A 19,797-nucleotide genomic window follows, 5' to 3' on the forward strand; every position below is an offset into this window, starting at 1 on the left:
ACATACACATCATGGCTTGTAACCCATAATTTTTCCTCCAGAAACTTGTCCAATCCCCTTTTAAAGGCATCCAGGCCAGATGCCATCACCACATCCTGTGGCAAGGAGTTCCACAGACCAACCACACACTGAGTAAAGAAATATTTTCTTTTGTCTGTCCTAACCCTCCCAACACTCAATTTTAGTGTATGTCCCCTGGTTCTGGTGTTATGTAAAGAGCATCTCTCTATCCACTTTATCCTTCCCATGCATAATTTTGTATGTCTCAATCATGTCCCCCCTCAGGTGTCTCTTTTCTAGGATGAAGACGATGAGAGAGGAGACGCAGGAATGAGCACAAGGGGAGAAGAGGAAGCAGAGAAGGCGATCCAATGAAAAAGAGAACCAAGAGGATGCCAAGAGAAAGAGGAAGAAAGAGGCAGGGTATAGGAGTGGGAGGAGAGCTGCAGCGCTAGAGGAAGGAGCAGGAAGGGCAAGAGTGTTGGTTAAAACTGTATTGTTAAGCTATGTTGCCTACTGTGCTAGCACAGCAAGTCTCCATAAAGGGACAGGGCTCTGTTCCCTTACAACAGTGGTTCCTAACCTGTGGTTCATGGACCACAGGTGATCTGCAAGACCCTAAGAAGTGTTTTTACCTGGGGTCTCAAGAAAAAAGATTGCCTTCTATCACTTCCAGCATCTTGTTGAGTGAGAGCACCACAGACCACCAGGGAGGGCAGAGAAAATGGACTGTCTGCAGTTGTAGCCAGCATTGAACTGTCAGCTGCAGCTGTGGGCAGTTCCACCAGGGCAGAAAAAGGACTGTCCACAGCTGGCACTCCACAGGATCTCACCAAGCACTCCCCTTAGGGCTAACAAATTTACAGCGCAATCCTAATGCCCAGGCTAGGCTGGCACAAGTCACTTGTGCTGACCCAGGGGTGTTGCAAACATGCTGTAAGGCACATTTGCATTGACTCAGGAGTTGAGGAGGCCAGCACAAAGAGTTGCGCTGGACTCCCTACACCAGATCCAGACCTGGCGGGCTAAGTTTGCATCAGTATACTTTGACTATCCCATGTTGCATTTCACACATGAAGGTGGAGGAGAGAAGTTGGAGTGGTTGTGAAATTTGCCTCCTTCTGCAGAGATGTCAGTAATTCTAATAAATTGTTTATAGAAAAAACAAAACTAGTGCACCCATGAACTCTGTTTTTAAAATGTTACAACATGTAGAATGTTAGTTTTAAAAGTCTGGGTTTAAAAAATGTGAGGCATGCTGGAATATGCAATTTTGGCTTTAGGAAACCCCGAGGCCAATCCTATCTGTACGTACTCAAAAGTAAATTCCATTGTTGTTGATGGGGCTTACTTCCAGATAAGCATGGATAGGTTTGCAGCCTCAGAAAAAAATGGTATCACTAATTGTACAAATATTATACTATACTACATCTGGTTAGACCTCACCTGGAATATTGTGTCCATTTCTGGGCACCCCACTTTCAGAAAGATGCAGCCAAACTGGAGCAGGTTCAGAGGAGAGTGACGAGGATGATCAGGGGACTGGAGGACAAGCCCTACGAGGAAAGGTTGAGGGAACTTGGCATGTTCAGCCTGGAGAAGGCTGAGAGGGGATATGATAGCTCTCTTCAAATACCTAAAGGGCTGTCATATGGAAGAAGGGAATAATTTATTCTCAGCTGTCTCTGAAAGTAGAACTAGAACCAATGGGTACAAATTGCAAGAGATGAGATTTCAATTAGATAGCAGGAAAAAAATTCCTGATGGTCAGGGCAGTTTGACAGTGGAACAGATTGCCGAGAGAGGTGGTGGACTCTCCCTCACTAAAGATATTCAAACAGAGGCTTGACAAGCACCTGTTGGAGATGCTCTAAGAAGATTTCCTGCCTAAGGCAGGGGGTTGGACTAGATGACCTATTAGGTCCCTTCGAACTCTATGATTCTATGATATTGGGTAGATCTGAGAGAGACTGCATCTGCCCTACCAGGAAATACCGGGGATTGAACTCATTCTGCATGCAAAGCAAATACACTTCCACTGAGCCACAGCCCTTCCCCTTAACCGTGGATACAGTTATCTTTGACCAAGAGTAACTCTCTCAGGGTTTCCAGCACCAGCGCAGCTGCAGTGCAACCCCAAGGTAAAATGCAGATGGATAGATGGGTAGATAGAAGAGGAAAAGGGGTGAATAGATGTGGCAGTTATCCTGGATCATGCCCTCAGGAAGGAGTGTGGATGTCTGTTTCCATTAGTTGAAAGGACCCCAGGAGACACTGGAAGAGGAAGTGGAACTTATTTTTGTCCAGGAATGAACTTGTCTTGAAATGTCTGGATTTCAGCATACTTTGGATTTTGGATGTCTGGATAAGGAGTACTCTACCTGTATTTGGGATGTTTTTAAAAAATTCCACCTTTCAGTTTTTATACTGAAACCTGGTCCAAGAATTTGGGATGAAATATACTTCATTTAAAAACATTGCTCAATAACTTTAAAAAACTGAAATGACACTAATAATGTAGCTAGATGTGGGTATAGGGCATGTGCATCATGACTCTCTACAGTCGTTACTGTACAGGTTGAGTACCCCTTACCTGGATTGCTTGAGACAGGAAGGTCAGACACCTTGGAATAATTGCATAAATATGAGAAACACTTATTCTTTTCACTGTTACCTGCACAGGTGTCTGCTGGCCTCTGCCATTTTTCAATAATATCTGTATAGGTACACACCACAGAGCAAAGAATAGAACTTACAGCCTGCCTGCACTGTACATGAGCACAAGACCTTCTAGTGTTCACACTACACAGGTATTCCTGAAGAGTGTGTTCACACTTCGCAAGTGCTCCTTCTGCAGTCCGCAATGTGCTGCCTGCCTGTTTCCACACTTGCCACTTTCTGCATAAAGTTTTGGACACAAATATCTGGATTTCATAACAGTCCAGATTCCCAATGTCCAGATAAAGGATAATCTTCCTGTACTGAGGAGGATTGATGTCACCCAGTTTAAATCATTTGTGCCCAATGCTGCACATACACCACAGGGATAAATGTGTACACCTATGGGCAGAGCAAAAATGTGTTAGTTTACATAACTGTGTATTACTAAACAAACGTGATTAGCAGTTTTCAAGTCTTCAAAAATTCCTAAAGTCATTTTGATTAGCTTGACACATGGACCTTCCGCCCCTTAAAAACAAAACCATTACCAGCCATGTAAAATGAGTACAATTGTATTAATGTTTATTTCTAAGTACAAGAAACAGAATCAGTTCCTCATTTGTACAAAAATACCTGAAAGATTACAATTAGGTTCACTAGCAAAAAAAAAAAATGAGAGAAAGAAAAAAGCTATTTACAGTACGAAGCAACACATATTGAATAAGAGGTTTTGTCTCTTAAGTTAATACCTTTTGCATTCCCTGAAAACTTAACTTTTATTCCATTTTACAGTCACTAAAAAGTCTTGCATTGTGACAATATAATTTACGATAAGCAAGTCTTGCCACTGGAAAGGTGCATTGATTGGTCAAAATGGTCAGGTACTTAGTGCAGAAAAGATAAGACAAAACATCTAAAAACTGAGGCACATGTTTCTTCAAGATTAATTCAACAAATAAAAAAAGTTGGACTTTCTAAAAACATCTACTGTAATATAACTTATCTACTAACTTTTTTTTAAACCACCAAAATGGTTTGGCATTTTCCTTCTCAACGTATTCCAAGATTGCTACATGAAGTATTTTATTTAGAAAAAATCACAGGCAAAAAAAAAAGATAAAAATTCAACAGGCTCCAGAAACAACCCTGAGCATCCCTCTTTACATTCATGTCATTTAAATACCAAAAAAAAAAAAAAGGTAAAAATGTCCTTCAGTCCTTGGTTTCTAAGCTGCCAGCCAGCTGTATCTGTTGGAAGTATTTCAGGTGGGATTGAATTTTATTTCTAGCAAAAAAAGGACAAAAATCAATATTGGTGTGCTCAAGCAACACAGCCACCACTTTGATGTGGTTCCTTTTCTTAAAATAGCTCAACTTACAGTTGGGAAAGGACATAGACAGCCACCTACATACAAAATCATGATTCATAGTCAAAACTTTTATTCTCAATTTAAATAAAAATGCAGGTTTTATAACCATAGAACAACGCAAAATGATTTTTATTTTGCTGGAAAAATGCATTATTGGAAATAAGCTATGTAAACACAAGAACTTTTAAAAAAAAAAAACTCTAAATGGTCTTAATTGAAACTGGAGAATGAGAATGTTAAATCAATACAAGTCATTTTTTAAAAAAATCTGGGGGAATAAACAGAAACATGCAGAGTGAAATTAGCTTAATTTGATGTTTTGTTTTTTTTGAAAAAAACACTAACAAAAAAGAACACTTAGATTTATTATGTACATTTAAAACCAAGAAGTTTCTAGTAAAAACTAAATCAAGTTTCTTCATTGTATATGTAAAGTTTCATGGGGAAAAAAGCTACTAGAATGTGTCCTGTAAACTAAAATACAGTGTTTCTATACCATTGATAATTCAGCTGATATGTATGACTCGCTAGTTATATTATCTTAAGCTACTCTCAATGCTATATGCATACCTTATGAATAAAGTGTTTTCCCAACTTAAGCCATTTGAACAGACTATTCGTTAGATGAGTTAATCAGTATAATCTAATTTGTATTAAACGATTCAAGAAGATTCTCAACTTGCAACAGTAATCATGAACATTCCTGGGGCGAATACATTTTTTGTTTCATAAACCATGTGAAGTACACGAAACACTTCCTTTATGTCATTGACCATCATCCTCAAAATCTGACAGTCATAAGCAGTATGGCAGTCCAACGGGAGACCAAACTAACATTGATCATACTTTAAGCTATCACCGGAAGGAAAAAGCACTACTGTGTAAACTTGGAATAACTAATATTAAAAGAAAGAGACTGGCCTGGCTCAGAGGTTACAAAATCATTAATGCAGTGTGCTTTGTGAACACACTATTGTGGAACATGTAATATTTGCTCCAGCATGACCATGCTGAGAGATTTCACTTTACAATTTTTAAAATTGCCACATTAACATCAGTAGCAGGCAGGAAACTGCATTTGTCAATGTGGGTCAGAGCCGGGTCAGGTGTTGCAGGTGCCGTACAACTGTGCCAACAGTGATATTCCATTTGCAAGGTTTTAGGATGCCTAAACCAGGTTTTGTAGTCTGATGATGAACCAAGATTGAAAATAAAAACAGTTTGCAACAGATACTGGCATAAATTTTAGTGCATATATCTCCAAGTTTTAATTGGCAATGGTAAATCCAACAATGGCAAGGATGGTTGAACATCTAGTTTCCAAATAAATGTTGCAAACCATCAAGCCTGCACTGCTGCTCATCATTATCATTCAATTATTCTAGTGGCACTTGCTTATGGACGCTTTGCAGCTGGATTGAAATGAATGGAGGCTGCATGGTAGTGCTAGATTATGCCCAGGTTTTTGAGCTTGAACAGAGTAAGCTCTGGCAATTCTGCATAATGCAAAATGATACAGTTCAATAGAAGATGCCATTTCCCAAATTAATCTGACTGGGAGTAACCACTGCACCATTATTACCACCACCACCCCCCACATCAGGCTTTGCAGATGAAATGCCAACAGATGAAACCCTGCCTGATCTTCTAGCTACAGTTATAAGACTGGGAGTACTACATGGACATTTCCCTCTCAGGGCCCAATCCTATCCAACTTTCCAGCACTGATGCAGCCATGCCACTAGGGCATGGCTGCATCCTGCAGTGGGGGGGGGCAGTCATGGAGGCCTCCTCAAGGTAAGGAATGTTTGTTCTCTTACCTTGGGTAGGATTGGGCCCTCTGTTTCAGAGTCAATTATGGTTCGTGTCATACCTGTACCAGTATTTTCAACACCAGTTTAATGCAAACCAGTTTGCAAGCAGGGTTAGAAACTTGCTTCCAAACTATGGTTTGGTGCCACCTGTGGTTACTGAAAATGATGGTGCAGAGGGAAAGGCAAGGAACAGGGAGTTTATGGAACACTCCCAACCACTAACAATGTTTAGCTTTATGTCTGCATTGTGACTCTGTGATAGTCTGAAAATTCAAGGAAATAAAAGTTAAAAAGTAAACACTGAATTTCTGTCATACTAGGTAGGACTAAATCACTGTCCCTACCCTGCACTGCATACACAAAAAATCTTGAACCAGTTGGTTCAAATACACAGGTGCTCAATCAGCCCTTTTCTACCTCCTGGCAGTGGATTTTGGAGGGGAGATGTTAAGAGCAGGGAACTAAGAGGCTTGGGGGAGGGGGAGGGAAACAAACACCCAGAATAAAATAGATTCAAGGAACATTTGTGCATAGAATCCAAGTATTTTGCATTACTGGGTATCACTAACATGCTGCACAGAAGTTACAGCCACAATGTCAAAAAGTCAACACATAAAGAGCACATAAGTTGTTTTTCAGAGCTGTTCATATTGTTTCTTCCAAATTGTTTCTTCAAGATCAGCACATGTCAGAACCTCTAGTATGCAGAGGAAGGTCAGATGCATTTTGTGTCTTCTAGATCCTTGTTAGGCTGAAACAATTCATGCATTACAGGGTTTAAATAATTACCCAAATCCTGAATAAATTTAAAAGCTGTATCAGCTCCTAATGTCGGCTGTATGTAATATCCAAAAAATAGGAGTGCAAAAATAAAAACAAAACAGAGTGATCAATACAAAAAGTAAACACACTAAGTCTTAATTGTCAAGATTATTCCAGGGCAAGAGTTCTTTTCAAAAAATTTGCTTTAAACTTGATTTTGTTAAGTGGACCAGCCAAGGGACAGCTTCCAGTTTTATTCCAAATTTGTTTAAATGAATTTACAAAACCTTTCCCGATTTTGGGGGGTTGCTGTGACACTCAGCAGCAATTGCGCTTAGGTGTTAAACAAACCAGAAAAATCTTGGTCTGTTGGCACCAGCTCAGTCCATCCCTCTCCAAGGTGCATATGGTTTGTGTTTTAAAAAAACCAAATGCCCTACAAGTCTGCCAGTCTCCTAGTGTCAATTTACTTTCACAATCTCTCTTTATAAACTCCAGTCTTCGAGCAAAGTCAGTCTTCAGCATGGATTAGAACAAAGGTCATAAGGCCACACGAATGCAGTGGTGTTTGAGTTTACAGGGCAAAACTCCCTTGTTTAGTTGGTAGAATTCAACAAGTTGTATTAGGTCAGTGAATCTCGTGCTTCCGTCATCCAGGCTGAAAAACATCTGTCCATCATCTTCACACTTGAGAAATTAAAAGAGAAATGTTAAAAATGTTTTCCAAATTAGACAAACATCAAATGGGAATTAACAGAAGTCTTAGATTTAAGTCTAAGAGTGAGGTATACAATTGCAAATGAATATATAAATGTTAAGAAATCCTGTGATAACACCTATACCACATGGAAAAGGTGTTGTACTTACTGGTAAGATCTGAAAATGCTTGATTTTTTGATGGTGACACAGTGTAAGTACAAATGCCTTTGGATTACTCTGGCTGTCCCGGAGAAGAAATAGCCTAGGAGACAACAGTATGTTTTACAGTAGATGACTAAAATGCTTATAGAAATGAAGAAAATGCAACTCTTACAACATGGAGCGGCTCCAAGTCGCTCCGTTCTCCTCAAACGTGCCATCTCAAGAAGTGGTACAAGTCCGAGGAGACCCATAGGGGCCAGCAGTCTTTGCCTCTGTTTCCCCTTGCCTCTGGCTGAGCCACCTTGGGCCCCTATCCTGTGCTGGATACAGCTCAAGCCTCTTGGTTTGCCTGTTCCAGCGAAGGATAGGATTGCACACTAACATCATTAAATTAAGCACTGCTTAGATATGACTAAGGGTCTTTGGATAAATCCCAAGGTGTGATACGGTGGCTCAATTTGCATGACACCACAAATAGGATTCCTGTTTGTAAAATTAAGGCCTGATAACAGTCTTGCAAATGCTCAGAGCAAAGAACACCAACAAGTTTAAGTCCCCAGGCCAGAGCAAGATGCATTCACTCACAAATTACTCACTTTCCTGTCCACTTGCTCAAGGACTGTAATGAGATGACAGGGCACTGTAAGCACTTAGCCCCTGCCACAGTTATTATCCCAAGCAGCACTATTTATAGTTGTAAAAAGAGTCAGTTGATGCTTTTTTAAAAAAACTAGGTGTCATAAAAATTCATGCAAGCATATGTATGGAAATCATAAATCTTCAGTTAAACAACATACAGTAAAAACTTTATTATCTGGTACTTAGTTAAATGGCAAACAAAACTAACCAGCCTCTCCAAAATGGGTGGGGAAGTCAGTTAAGACAAATGCACTGCTTACCAAAGTGTTGGTTAAGCCAGCTCCCCAATCACTTACCCGACAAGGCTCCCTCTTCCTTCACAAGGACTTCTATGAATTGAGACATTCCACTTCCTACCACACAAGGGCTCATAAGGAAGGAAGAAGTGACATGTCTCTGTGTTCCTAGAAGACAGACAGGCAATGCACAGGGAACCCTGCAAGGTTAAGAGGGAGCCCTGAGGGGGGTGAAAATTGTATCAATTGGGCAACCAGATGCCCCCATTCCTACACATGCCAGGTGACACAACTTTCTCTGCACTGTGACTACTGCTTTTCTATGGACACAGGCTTTTCAAGCTAAGTAAGCTAGGTGCCAATGGATACATTGCCTGGACTACAGCTATACGGAATCTCCAGGCACGGTTATAAAATATTACATATCCAGTAAAAAATTCATACCCATCCACAAGCCCCTGCTGTTGAATCAACCTGTGCGATTCTTCTCTTGAGATTCGGCCATGAAACCAGTGCTGTGTCTTATGAATAACTGAAGAAAAAATAACTGGTTAGTGTCAGCATATTATCCTGTACCAATTTTCAAGCAGAAATCCCCAATTGTCCTAGTGAGTTAAATGCAAGTGCAAACCTCCCTTAAACATTCTACAGATAGGCAGGGAATGATACAAACATCACTCTGTTTTATTACAACAGTCCAAAAATTCCACTCTATGTCAAGAGTTGTGTACATTCAAACACATACCCCAATTTGCATGCACATCTCCGCCCCCCCCCAATGCATTTCTAAATTGGCATGAAATTACCTCACTCAGAGAATACGGTCTGCATGTGAAAACAAATTTCTGTGTTTGAATCTGTTCTACCATCAGCACAAAAGGCTGCTATCAGTGGGAAACATCTGCATCGTGGTGCTGCTGCTGGTCACTGTCTCATACAAAGCTGCCAACTCAGGCCACCTAGCTCAATACTGGTTGCACTGACTAGCAGTGCCTCTCCAGACAGGGGCCCTTCCCACCCCTAAGTGAGATGCTAGGGATTGGTGGGGAAAGGAGGTTCACAAGACATGGCCATGAAACTTGTGCGATCACATGGCACACAAATGTGCTATCATGATGTAATGTCATTTTATTTTTCCAGGTACAAACATGCTTTTGAGTGCTATAATATATCATCATCCTCGTCAATGCCACAGAAGTCTTACCTTCTAGGTTCATCAACTGATAAACAAATATATATTTCTCATACACAGAAAACCCCTGGATTGTGGAGGAAACAGGAGACTCTCTCAACTTTATTACTACTCCATGTGTTTGAAGACTGGGACTGACAAGCATTTCAGGGGCTGTGTTTAAAAAACTGAACTGAAATTAAATCCTGTTTGTGCATGTTAACAGGGCCTAGAAGAGACTGTATTTTACTGAGGACAAAACTAAACATTATGTTAAAAAGCATAGTTTGACACTATATGTCAAACTTTTTGACACTACATATGACTTTTTGCAAGTTAAATAGCAGCAGCATAATTTGGATCAGGACCAAAATGTACAATCTTTTACCTGTCATAGTTCTGAGCCAGATTGTTTTTCACAACAGCTGTATCATGTGCCACACTAAATGTTTAATATAACATGGCCACAAGTCTAACTCAAGAAGTGTACCTGTGACTTGATACAACATTATGCTAGAGGTAAATTAAATATGGACATAATAAAGCCAAAGCTAATTATAAGCATGCCCCCCATATCTGCAGGGGTTTCATTCCAGAACCTTCTGCAGATATGGGGGGATGCAGGCAAGGGGAGCTCCACTCTCTGTGGCTTCCCTGGGCCTCCCTGTGCTTTGTATGGCATTAAAAACACCAGTTCTGGTTTCTTGTGAAAACGGGAAGTGACGTTTGAATTAAAGGAAATATAAGTACAGGGGCTACAGCATGCTACTTACCTGGCAGAGGCCACAGGCAGACACATGCTGCCTCTGCCAGGCTCAGAAAGCATGTGGGAGGGGCGGGGGGGCATGGACCCGATTTGCGCTTAACTGAAACTGCAGGTATGGGATTCTCCCGTATTTATATTTCACTTAATTCAATCAAAAAGTTAAGCAAAAGCTTAACTGTCTCACTGAAGTGAATGGGACAATCTAACTCTCCAAATGCTAACCAGTTCTCCCTTGCTCTCACACCTGTGATTCTTCTTACCTGTGCTCAGTGTGGAAGGATGAAGTGGACTTTGGCTGCCCAGAATGTTCATTCTTGTGCTGCGTTTCTGAGAAACAAAGCAATCCGCATTAAATTGCAGTCAGTTCTTTATTACTTGATTCATGGAGTGCACTGCACATTACGAAAGTTTGATATGGTTCCTATTTCTTGCTACCATGTCTTGCAAATATGGTATGAATCTGTTACAGCTACAACCAATTTCTATTTTCCGAACACATATGCCTAGTGCTAAATGCCTGACCCAGGTTCAAATCCCCACAAAGCTCACTGAGTGACCTTGGCCCAGTCACTGTCTCAGCCTCACAAGGTAGTTGTGTGACTAAATAGGGGACCATATATACCAGAAACAATTCTGTTTTTAAAAAGTATGTGTAGGTCTGCTGGGTATTCCACAGAGAAATCAAATTATGTCGTTTGCCCGAGGTCAGTCAAGCCCATGGAATAACCTGTTTGGATCAGAGTTCAAATCCCTTCCCAGTCACAAAGATCATTGATCTTGGACCAGTCACCATCTCTCAACTTAGCCTAACTCAGGAATAAAGAGGGGAAAAGAGACACACTGTACACTGCTTCAAGATATTTGGAGAAAGGTCAGGATAAAAGCCTTAGGTACATAAATATAAAGCCTTGGGAGGGGGGCAGGTGGGGTATGAGATTCAGCAAGACTTTAGTGCATACATCTTGAATACAGTCAATACATCACTTAGCCACAGGGATGTGGACTGGCACCCCATCGCCAAGTGAGACTTGTCATTATGCGAAGCCTCTGAAGGTGAGAGGAGTTGTGCCTCCCCACTGGAGGCTTTTCTGATCCTGATCCTTTTCTGATCTACAAGGCTCAGAACAACCATTTTGGGGGAAAAACACAACTTCCAGTTTCCCAGGAAACCAGTGTGTTTTTGGCCAAAACAGCCGGTCAACTTCATAGAGGCAGCACGCGCATGCACGCTGCCTCTGCAAAGTTCAGAAAAGCTTTCAAAGGCAAGGGGAGCATGCCTTCCTTCAACTTTGGAGGCTGGGGGGTGAATAGAGACAAGCAGTGATTGCTGCATGTGGGCTGTCGCATTGCTAAGCGATGCTCACCTGTACATAAAAGGTTGATTTTTTGTAAGCATGTATTTTGAGAGTAAAGAAGTACAGCAATTTTCTCATTACTGCAGACTTATTTGTCTACAATAACTCCATCTGTGCTTGAAGAAATCAGTATGCTGGTTAGAGGCATAAGTCTTGGTCAGAGGAACATACACCACCTCAAACAGATGTGCGTACCCCAGCTGCTTTCCTTAATGGAAAGTTTACTCACTTTATTGCCTAAACTGCAGAACAGAAGGCCCAATGGAAATCTGTTGAAAATGCAAAAGTTATGCCTTATTGAGCAGGGGCCTTGATGCAGTCCATGTGCTCCCCAAAGCACTGTGGGAGTTGCTGCAGTGCATACTGCTCAGCAACATGGTCATTTTTCACACAAACATGTGCCCACTCTGGAGGCCAACAATGCTGGCATGTGAAGAAACTATGCTAACAGCCCACCACATGATCAAATCCCTTCAAATATAACAACAACAACAACAATTTATTAATTTATACCCCGCCTTTTTGCCCAGCGGGCACACAAGGCGGCTTACAAACACCTTAAAAATACATTAAAAAACAATTTACAATAATTAAAAAATCTAAAAAACAAACAAACCCCTTGGATTTTCATATAAAAAGCAAGAACGCCAGCCAGCCTGTCAACAATTAAAAGCTTTTTGAAATAAAAAGGTCTTCGGTCCATGCCGAAACGTTAGCAACGAGGGAGCAGTTCTCAGTTCTAAAGGGAGGGTATTCCACAGTTTGGGGGCCACCACCGAGAAGGCCCTCTTCCTGGCCGCCACCCCTCTCACATCTCTTAGTGGTGGCACAGTCAAAAGGGCCCCCCCAGATGATCTAAGAGCATGGGCAGGATTGTAGGGAAGGAGGCGGTCCCTCAAATACCCCGGACCCGAGCCATAAAGGGCTTTAAAAGTCAGAACTAGCACCTTGAATTGGGCCCAGAACAGAACCGGCAACCAGTGTAGCTGCAGGAGCAACAGCTCGACAGAGTCAAACCGACGTGCCCAGCAACCACATGAGCAGCCGTGTTCTGTACTAGTTGTAATTTCCGGACCGTCTTCAAAGGCAGCCCCATGTAGAGCGCATTGCAATAATCTAATCTAGATGTCACTAGGGCATGGGTTACTGTGGCCAGGTCCGTGCAGCTCAGGTACGGCCGCAGCTGGCGAATCAGCCGAAGCTGAGCAAAGGCTCCCCTGGCCACCGCCGCCACCTGGGACTCCAGGAGCAGCTGTGGATCCAGGAGAACCCCCAAGCTGCGGACCTGCTCCTTCAGAGGGAGTGCAACCCCATTCAGAGCAGGACGATAGTCCAGCACCCGAGCTGTGGATTTCCAAACCAAAAGCACCTCTGTCTTATCCGGATTTAATTTCAGCTTGTTCGCCCACATCCAGCCCCTAACCGCCCCTAACCAGACAGTGATCCAGGACTCCAACCGCCTCCTCAGAATCAGGGGGAAAGGAGAGATATTACTGGTAGGAGTAGCCACATCACAGATACTCCCATGGTAATTCTTCTGTCAGGTCTCACAAACAACATGTTTCAGGTCAATAGTACTGTCTAAGCCGGGCGGGGGGGGGTCTCACTCATTTCAAACAGCAGGATGAATAGCATCTATGGAGCCTGCTGAGGGCCGGAAGTGACATCATTAAGCAGGCACTGATGTCATTAAGCAGGTGATGACCAGAAATAAGCAAGCTTTTCTCACTTAGCAATTCATTAGCTGCAAATGACAGAAGAAAAAATATATATGCAAACCTTGATCATAATTTCAAGAAATGGGAGAGCCCAATTATCATGCGAGCTGCTCTTTCAGCAGTGCTGCTTCTGCTGAGGCTGCTCAGTTGCTGAGAGGTGCTCTGCAAAGTGACACCTTGGCAAAAATGGTGCGGCTGAAAGGGCAGTCTGTGTGATAATTGTGTTCTTCCAGTGCCTCGGCAGCTTCTCCCTTTCCCACCCTTCTTGATCTGCCCCCTCTGTAGTCTTCTGAGGCATCCTTCCTTCTCTCCTTCCCAACACCTTAGCAGAAGCACTGGGAGAGCCTAATTATCATCCAGGTTGCCCTTTCAGCAGAGACACCTCAGCAGAAGCATCACTGCTGAAAGCGTGGTGCACATGATAATTGAGCTCTCCCAGAGCTAGCCCTTTCAGCAGTGCCACTTCTGCCAATGTAACTTTTCACAGCTCAGCAGCTGATGGTGGTGCAATGAGCTTCTGGGGCCGTATCTGGCTCACAGGCCTTATATTTGACACTCTCGGTCTTACGTATTGCACTAGTATAACATAAGCTGTTCAAAGTCACAATGTGTAACAATGAGTACAAAAAGAAAAGAACTCCCTTACCCTCCAAGCATGCCCTTCTTCCAAGGCTGCACTCTGTGCTTCTACTGGGTTTTCAATAACTCTTCCAATCTGTCCTGAAAAATCCATTGCTACTAAGGAATTTTCAGACACACTTCTCTGAAAGAAAAATAATTCACAGAAGACAATAACGGGTTATTTGGCTTTTTTTAAACATTACTCTTCCCAACTTACCTTTCAATTTTCCAAATTTCCATTGTATTTTTTAAAACTCAGAATAACACAGAGCTAAGCTTCTGAATCTGAAGTTCACCAGCAGTTATACCTGGAATATTTCTAGAGGATGATGGCCTTAAGAAGCTAGATTTTTAGCTGGGTATGATTTGGGCCCAGCATAGCAGCATATAAGAAATGTAAGCACTGGCAATTTTAATACTGCAATTCTATAAATGCATTCCTGGGAGAAAGCCCCACCGAACACAATTGAGCATACTTTTGAGTAGACATGTATTGGATTATGCAGTTAGTGAACTAAACTTTTTTTGGCAAAGGGATACAAAAGCTTTCAAGTCTTCAGAGTAGTCTTTAAAACTAGAATTCACATTGAAGTGTATGGACCAGGATGCAGAGAACAGTACAGTTAATTCTGTACTCCAAAAGGCTCTTTGGGCTCATCAGTCTCAAGCAAGAAGTGTCCCTCCTGCCTCCATCTAGCTGCATAGCAAATCCGTTTTCAGACTACAGGGACTCTGAAAAGCAGTTTGTAATACAGTATGAGGACCTGCTTTTCAAAGGAAGTACAAAATCATGCTGGGTATGGCCAAGCCTCTAGGCCCACCGAAAGTAATTACACTCGTTTTTCTATATTAAAACAAACAAACCACACATACTTTGGATGGATTACAATAGAACAACGATAAGCCAAAAATAAAGGTCACAATTAAAATCCTAAGACAGATCAATAATAAGCCAGTCGAATCTGTAAAAACAGCAAGACATCTAAATCTCAATCACAAAAGAGCCTGGAGGAAGACTACAAACAAGTTTTAACATGCCTTCTAAAAAGACAGATAAGCAGTGCTGGATTTCCTTGGGGAGATCTACAGGCAACAGCACTTTTGAAACACCTTAGTCCAAGTTGCAACAGGGTGTGCTGCTTGTGAAAATGCAACATGTAGCTAGGCCTCTCTAGATCAAAACTTATGACAACTGAACACTACCCTAGTCAGAAGAAGAGTAGTGGATTCCAATTCTGCAAGGGTCCAGAAAGTTATTACTTCCAAACAAAACAATGAGATAGAACAGATTATTAAAAAGTTTGTAGAAGAGAGTTGATCTAAATACTTAACATTTTGACAAGAACCATCTGTAATGCCCTCCAAGTCACAAACAAGTGCAGTCCCAGAATGATTTAATCACATAAAATCACTAGTTATGAATTGCTTCAGAAAACCAATTCTTACTTTAAAAAAAATCTAGACTTACTACAGGAGTGGTGAAGTGTGGAAGCAGAGCCTTTCTCTGTTGCGGAATTCTGTAGTTCTGATACAGCAACATCCCATACTGCAGACAGAAAGAACAGAGACAGAGGCTCCTGCTTAGTGTTTTCCCCAATTACAATAATCATGGGTTTTATGACCGTGATGCTTGCTGAGACAAAATCACTTTCAGGGTGATAAAATGGATCAAAGAGCAAAGGAGCATCAAAACAAGTAAATGTTGTAAGCTAGAAAAAAATACAGTGGTGCCTCGCATAATGAAATTAATCCGTTCCGCGAGTCCTTTCGTTATGCGAGTTTTTCGTTTTGCGAAGCGCGTTTTCCCATAGGAATGCATTGAAATTTAATTAATGCGTTCCTAAGGGCAAGAAAAGTCAGAATAAAGTCATATTTGGTTTACAAAGTGTTTAAGTGCTCTTTAAAGGCATACATACTGTACAGAGGATTTCAAAAAGGGGGGGGATGCTGAGTGGGGAGCCTGAAGGCTGTAATCCTGTGCACACTTTCCTGGGAGTAAGCACAATGGGACTTACTTCTGAGGAGACACGCACAGGATTGTGCTCTAAGTTGGGGAGGACAGAGCAGCTGCACTCAATTGCTTGCTTTTGCCGTGATCATGGGGGGAAACGTGAAGGAAATGGGGCAGTGAGAGGGTGAATGAGCGATGGGGGGGATGCTGAGTGGGGAGTTTGAAGGCTGTAATCCTGTGCAAACTTTCCTGGGAGCAAGCACAATGGGACTTACTTACATAAAGATCCTCCCCTTACTAGGGTGGACAGGATCATAAACTGACATGAAGATCCGCCCCTTACTAGGGTGAACAGGATCATAAACTGACATGAAGATCCGCCCCTTACTAGGGTGAACGGGATCATAAACTGACATGAAGATCCGCCCCTTACTAGGGTGAACGGGATCATAAACTGACATGAAGATCCCCCCCTTAAGTCAAACCAAAACAAAACAAAAAAAATCCGTCTTGCGAAGCACGGGTCATAAAAATTCATTGTGCGAGTTACCAAACTTCGCAAAACGCTTTCGTTCTGCGAGTTTTTCGCTGCGCGGGGCATTCGTTATGCGAGGTACCACTGTACAGTAAATTGCATGTGGGCACCCATGTTAGTAGGAGAAAGGCAGGATATAGATGCTACAAACAAACATAAGGGCAGTTAGCAAGGAAAGCGGCATCACTTGAATACACTACTCTGAATGATACATTTAAAAATTACTACTTGTGCGAGTTGATTCAAGACTCATTGCAGTTGTAAGGTGATGTACAACAGCAAGAAATCATTAATTTGACAGGATGGGAATACTAAAACCCCTTCTGGATGGTCCTCCTGACTCCAAATAGAGCAGTTCCAATAGGGAGGTAGAACTGCAAGGCTGTGGCATTCAAGGTTATCTCCCCTATTTCTGTGCTACTGAATGATGCTGTATTTAATGTCACCATCACCACTCCTTCTTTAAAAAAAATGAAAATCCTCCACCAAAGACAGACCACATTTTCTCCTATGTGCAAGTCATAACATGACACACGAGCAACTATCTTTTTTCTTGAAAACGGTATACATACAAATTTAGTATTAGATGCAACCATTGAAAAAAGCAGCTTAAAGTGCACTAGCCACTTGGTGTAGTTTGGGGTAATTTATCAGATTGCTGAATTGCACATTGGAGTTAGCATAATATGAGAAGATGTAGCACAGGCTGAGCTTCTACTTCCAGTTATGACATGTCAAGTTAATTCATTGCTTGGGAACCACAAAATACTCAGTAACAGCAGTAGCACCACCATCTGAAATATCACACTCCCAGTGCACCATGATATAAAAATTGGGGGTGGTGGTTGTGAGGCAGAAGGAAGATTCATAATTCCCATATCCCTCTGAACAATCCCCTTAACACCATTACACTAGCCACACACACACACACACACACACACACACACGTGCTTTAAGAGCAGGAGTGTCACTTTGTGAGAACTAGAACTTCCAGTTAGGGACAATGAGCATAATGGACATGATTTGTTCAATCACAGACTCTTTTTGGGTCACTGCTATTGTATAACTGGTAGCAGCTGCATGAACAGCACTCCTTTATAGGCACAAGTTCACACAAATGGTACATCCACAAAATGGAACCCAACTACAAGCCTCGTCCCTGTAAACATGAATTGCTTCCAAACTAAAGGGAAACCAGTACCTTGAGGAGTCTAAAGGCAGTCATCCAGCATGTCCTGCTCTGTTCATCTTCAGCACACAGCAATCTTAATTCTTTAGTTTCATTTCTCACTCTGTTGGGCTACAAAACAGAGACAAAAATAAAATTCCCTGTTGGAGCAATGACTAAAGATCTACAGCAGGAGTATAATGCAGAATATTAAACAAACGATACCTAACACAAGCCATATTCTTGTCAGCTAGGACATGCAAAAGGACCTTTTCTACTGTGGCACCCAGAGCACTGGGGTGCCACATGACTTGCCTGGCCCATAAGTTTTATTTAAACTCCCTCTTTGCCATTGTTTTATCATCATCTGAAGACTTCACTTTTTCAACAAGCTTTTAGTCTGCCCACAAACTGATTTATTGGCTCCTTACTGGCTTTCTTGCTTAACTATTGATTGGGATTACTTTTTAATTTTTTTACTCCTTACTCTTAATTGGTTTTATTCACATGAGCTGGAAAGATGGGATACAAATTCTCCAGTAATTGTATCACATAGTACTTTTGAAAATTCACAACACTTCACACACGATCACAGAAATGCCTACAGCCATCCTGTGAGGCAGGTAGGTAAGTAACATGGTCTCCATATTTCAGAAGGTTGGGTGAGGGTTGAGAGTGAGGGGAGGCTTCCCTAGGCCTCCCAATGCCTTAATAAAGTATTAAAAAGTCACTTCCGGTTTCAGAGAAAAATTCAGAGATGTTTTGAGCTCTAAAGCTCACAGAGGCCTGGATGGATGTACATGGCCTCTGCTGAGTTTAGAGGACCCTGGCTCCTCTCACCTCCACACTGCGGGAACAGGCATTCACCCATAGCTGCAGTTTTGGTTATCTGCAGTGGCTTCTGGAACAGAACCCCCACAGATAAGGAGGCACACCTGTATTTATTCCCTGAACTCAAGGCTGCACTGTGATTGCAGCAAAGCCTGGAAGATTTCAATGTTGCTTCCTCTCCTCTTACAGAAAGGGCATACTTCTCCAGCGCACCACAGTATACTATACTGAGAGGAGCTGTCACAGCACAAATATCTGGTGGGGTGAGTTGATACAAGCCACTCAAGATCCTGGATCCCTTGTCATGTTTATGCTCAAACATATATAAACAGCATAAATGATCTTTGTTGGCCTTGCACAGTATGGCCCAGAGAAAAGAAACCCAGAATGTCACTGAAATCTTTGTTTTAATCCAGCAGTTGCATGACAGATAACACGGATCTATTATGCCTCTGAGCTTCAGTGCAATTATCACTGCTGGGGGGAGTGGGGGAAGAGTATGGAATTACCTTTATACAAAAGCCATAATCTGAAGGAGCATTGTACAGCTTCTTGCCTGCCACCAATGAGAAGACATTGCTATCTTCAATGTCAGCTATCAACTGCAGATGCCTTGGTTCCTGTGGGAATAGGTGCAATGATACATACAACATTGAGCACTTGCCAGTCCAACTTGTATGATCTCAAAGGAAAATATGCAGCCACTAGAGGGCAGTGAAAGCATTTTAAAATGTGTTTTTGATTCCAACCACTTAAAACAAAACATTATGTAAGAACAATGAGGATGTAATCTTATACACACTGACTTGGGAGGAAGTCCCATTGAACTTAGTGGGAACTTAGTGGGGCTTATTGTTGAGAACACCTGCATATGATCGCACTGTTAAGACTATCCAAAATAGACATACTATAAAAAACCTCTCAAAAATTCTGATTTCAACAAATTTACCTATTGAATTAATTTATTAGGTATTGCCTTGTATAATACAATGTGTATTGTATAGGCCTGGCAGTGACACCCCAGGAATTCAGATGGTTTCAGGTCTCTGTGTCTTCTGGTAGGACAGACTTCTGAGAATTTCTGCATGCAAAGCAAGTACTCAAGTACTAAGCTATGGTTCCTCCCCTACCTTTGAAGATCCTTTTGTAGAGCAATAAAGTCCAGATCTCCTCAGACAAGCATACAGTTTCTTCCACGACTTCCTTCCCAGTTCTTTCACATGCAAGAACCCTTGAATTTCAGGACAGCTATTAGAATTCAAAAAATTCTGTTGGAGAGGGGAAAAAAGAGATTTTGTTTAAAATTAAACCAAAACATTCTATTCTACAATTACAGAG

At 41.8% G+C, this 19,797-nt stretch overlaps 1 protein-coding gene across 2 annotated transcripts in view; it reads right to left on the reverse strand.

Annotated features, from left to right (window-relative positions):
- Positions 1–3,217: 3,217 nt before the first annotated feature.
- Positions 3,218–19,797, reverse strand: part of GRB10 (growth factor receptor bound protein 10) — a 148,431-nt gene continuing 131,851 nt past the window's right edge. For both annotated transcript variants that reach the window (XM_066627054.1, XM_066627055.1), the window contains exons 9-17: positions 19,590–19,727; positions 18,969–19,079; positions 17,662–17,760; positions 15,443–15,520; positions 14,000–14,116; positions 10,541–10,607; positions 8,788–8,875; positions 7,475–7,568; positions 3,218–7,294 (exon numbers count right to left, since the gene is read on the reverse strand). In XM_066627054.1, coding sequence (XP_066483151.1) covers positions 7,148–7,294; positions 7,475–7,568; positions 8,788–8,875; positions 10,541–10,607; positions 14,000–14,116; positions 15,443–15,520; positions 17,662–17,760; positions 18,969–19,079; positions 19,590–19,727 — 939 coding nt within the window. In that variant the 3' untranslated portion in view covers positions 3,218–7,147. The remainder of the gene's footprint in view (positions 7,295–7,474; positions 7,569–8,787; positions 8,876–10,540; positions 10,608–13,999; positions 14,117–15,442; positions 15,521–17,661; positions 17,761–18,968; positions 19,080–19,589; positions 19,728–19,797) is intronic.

This window comes from Tiliqua scincoides, chromosome 5 (genome assembly GCF_035046505.1).
Source record: "Tiliqua scincoides isolate rTilSci1 chromosome 5, rTilSci1.hap2, whole genome shotgun sequence".
Taxonomy (NCBI): domain Eukaryota; kingdom Metazoa; phylum Chordata; class Lepidosauria; order Squamata; family Scincidae; genus Tiliqua; species Tiliqua scincoides.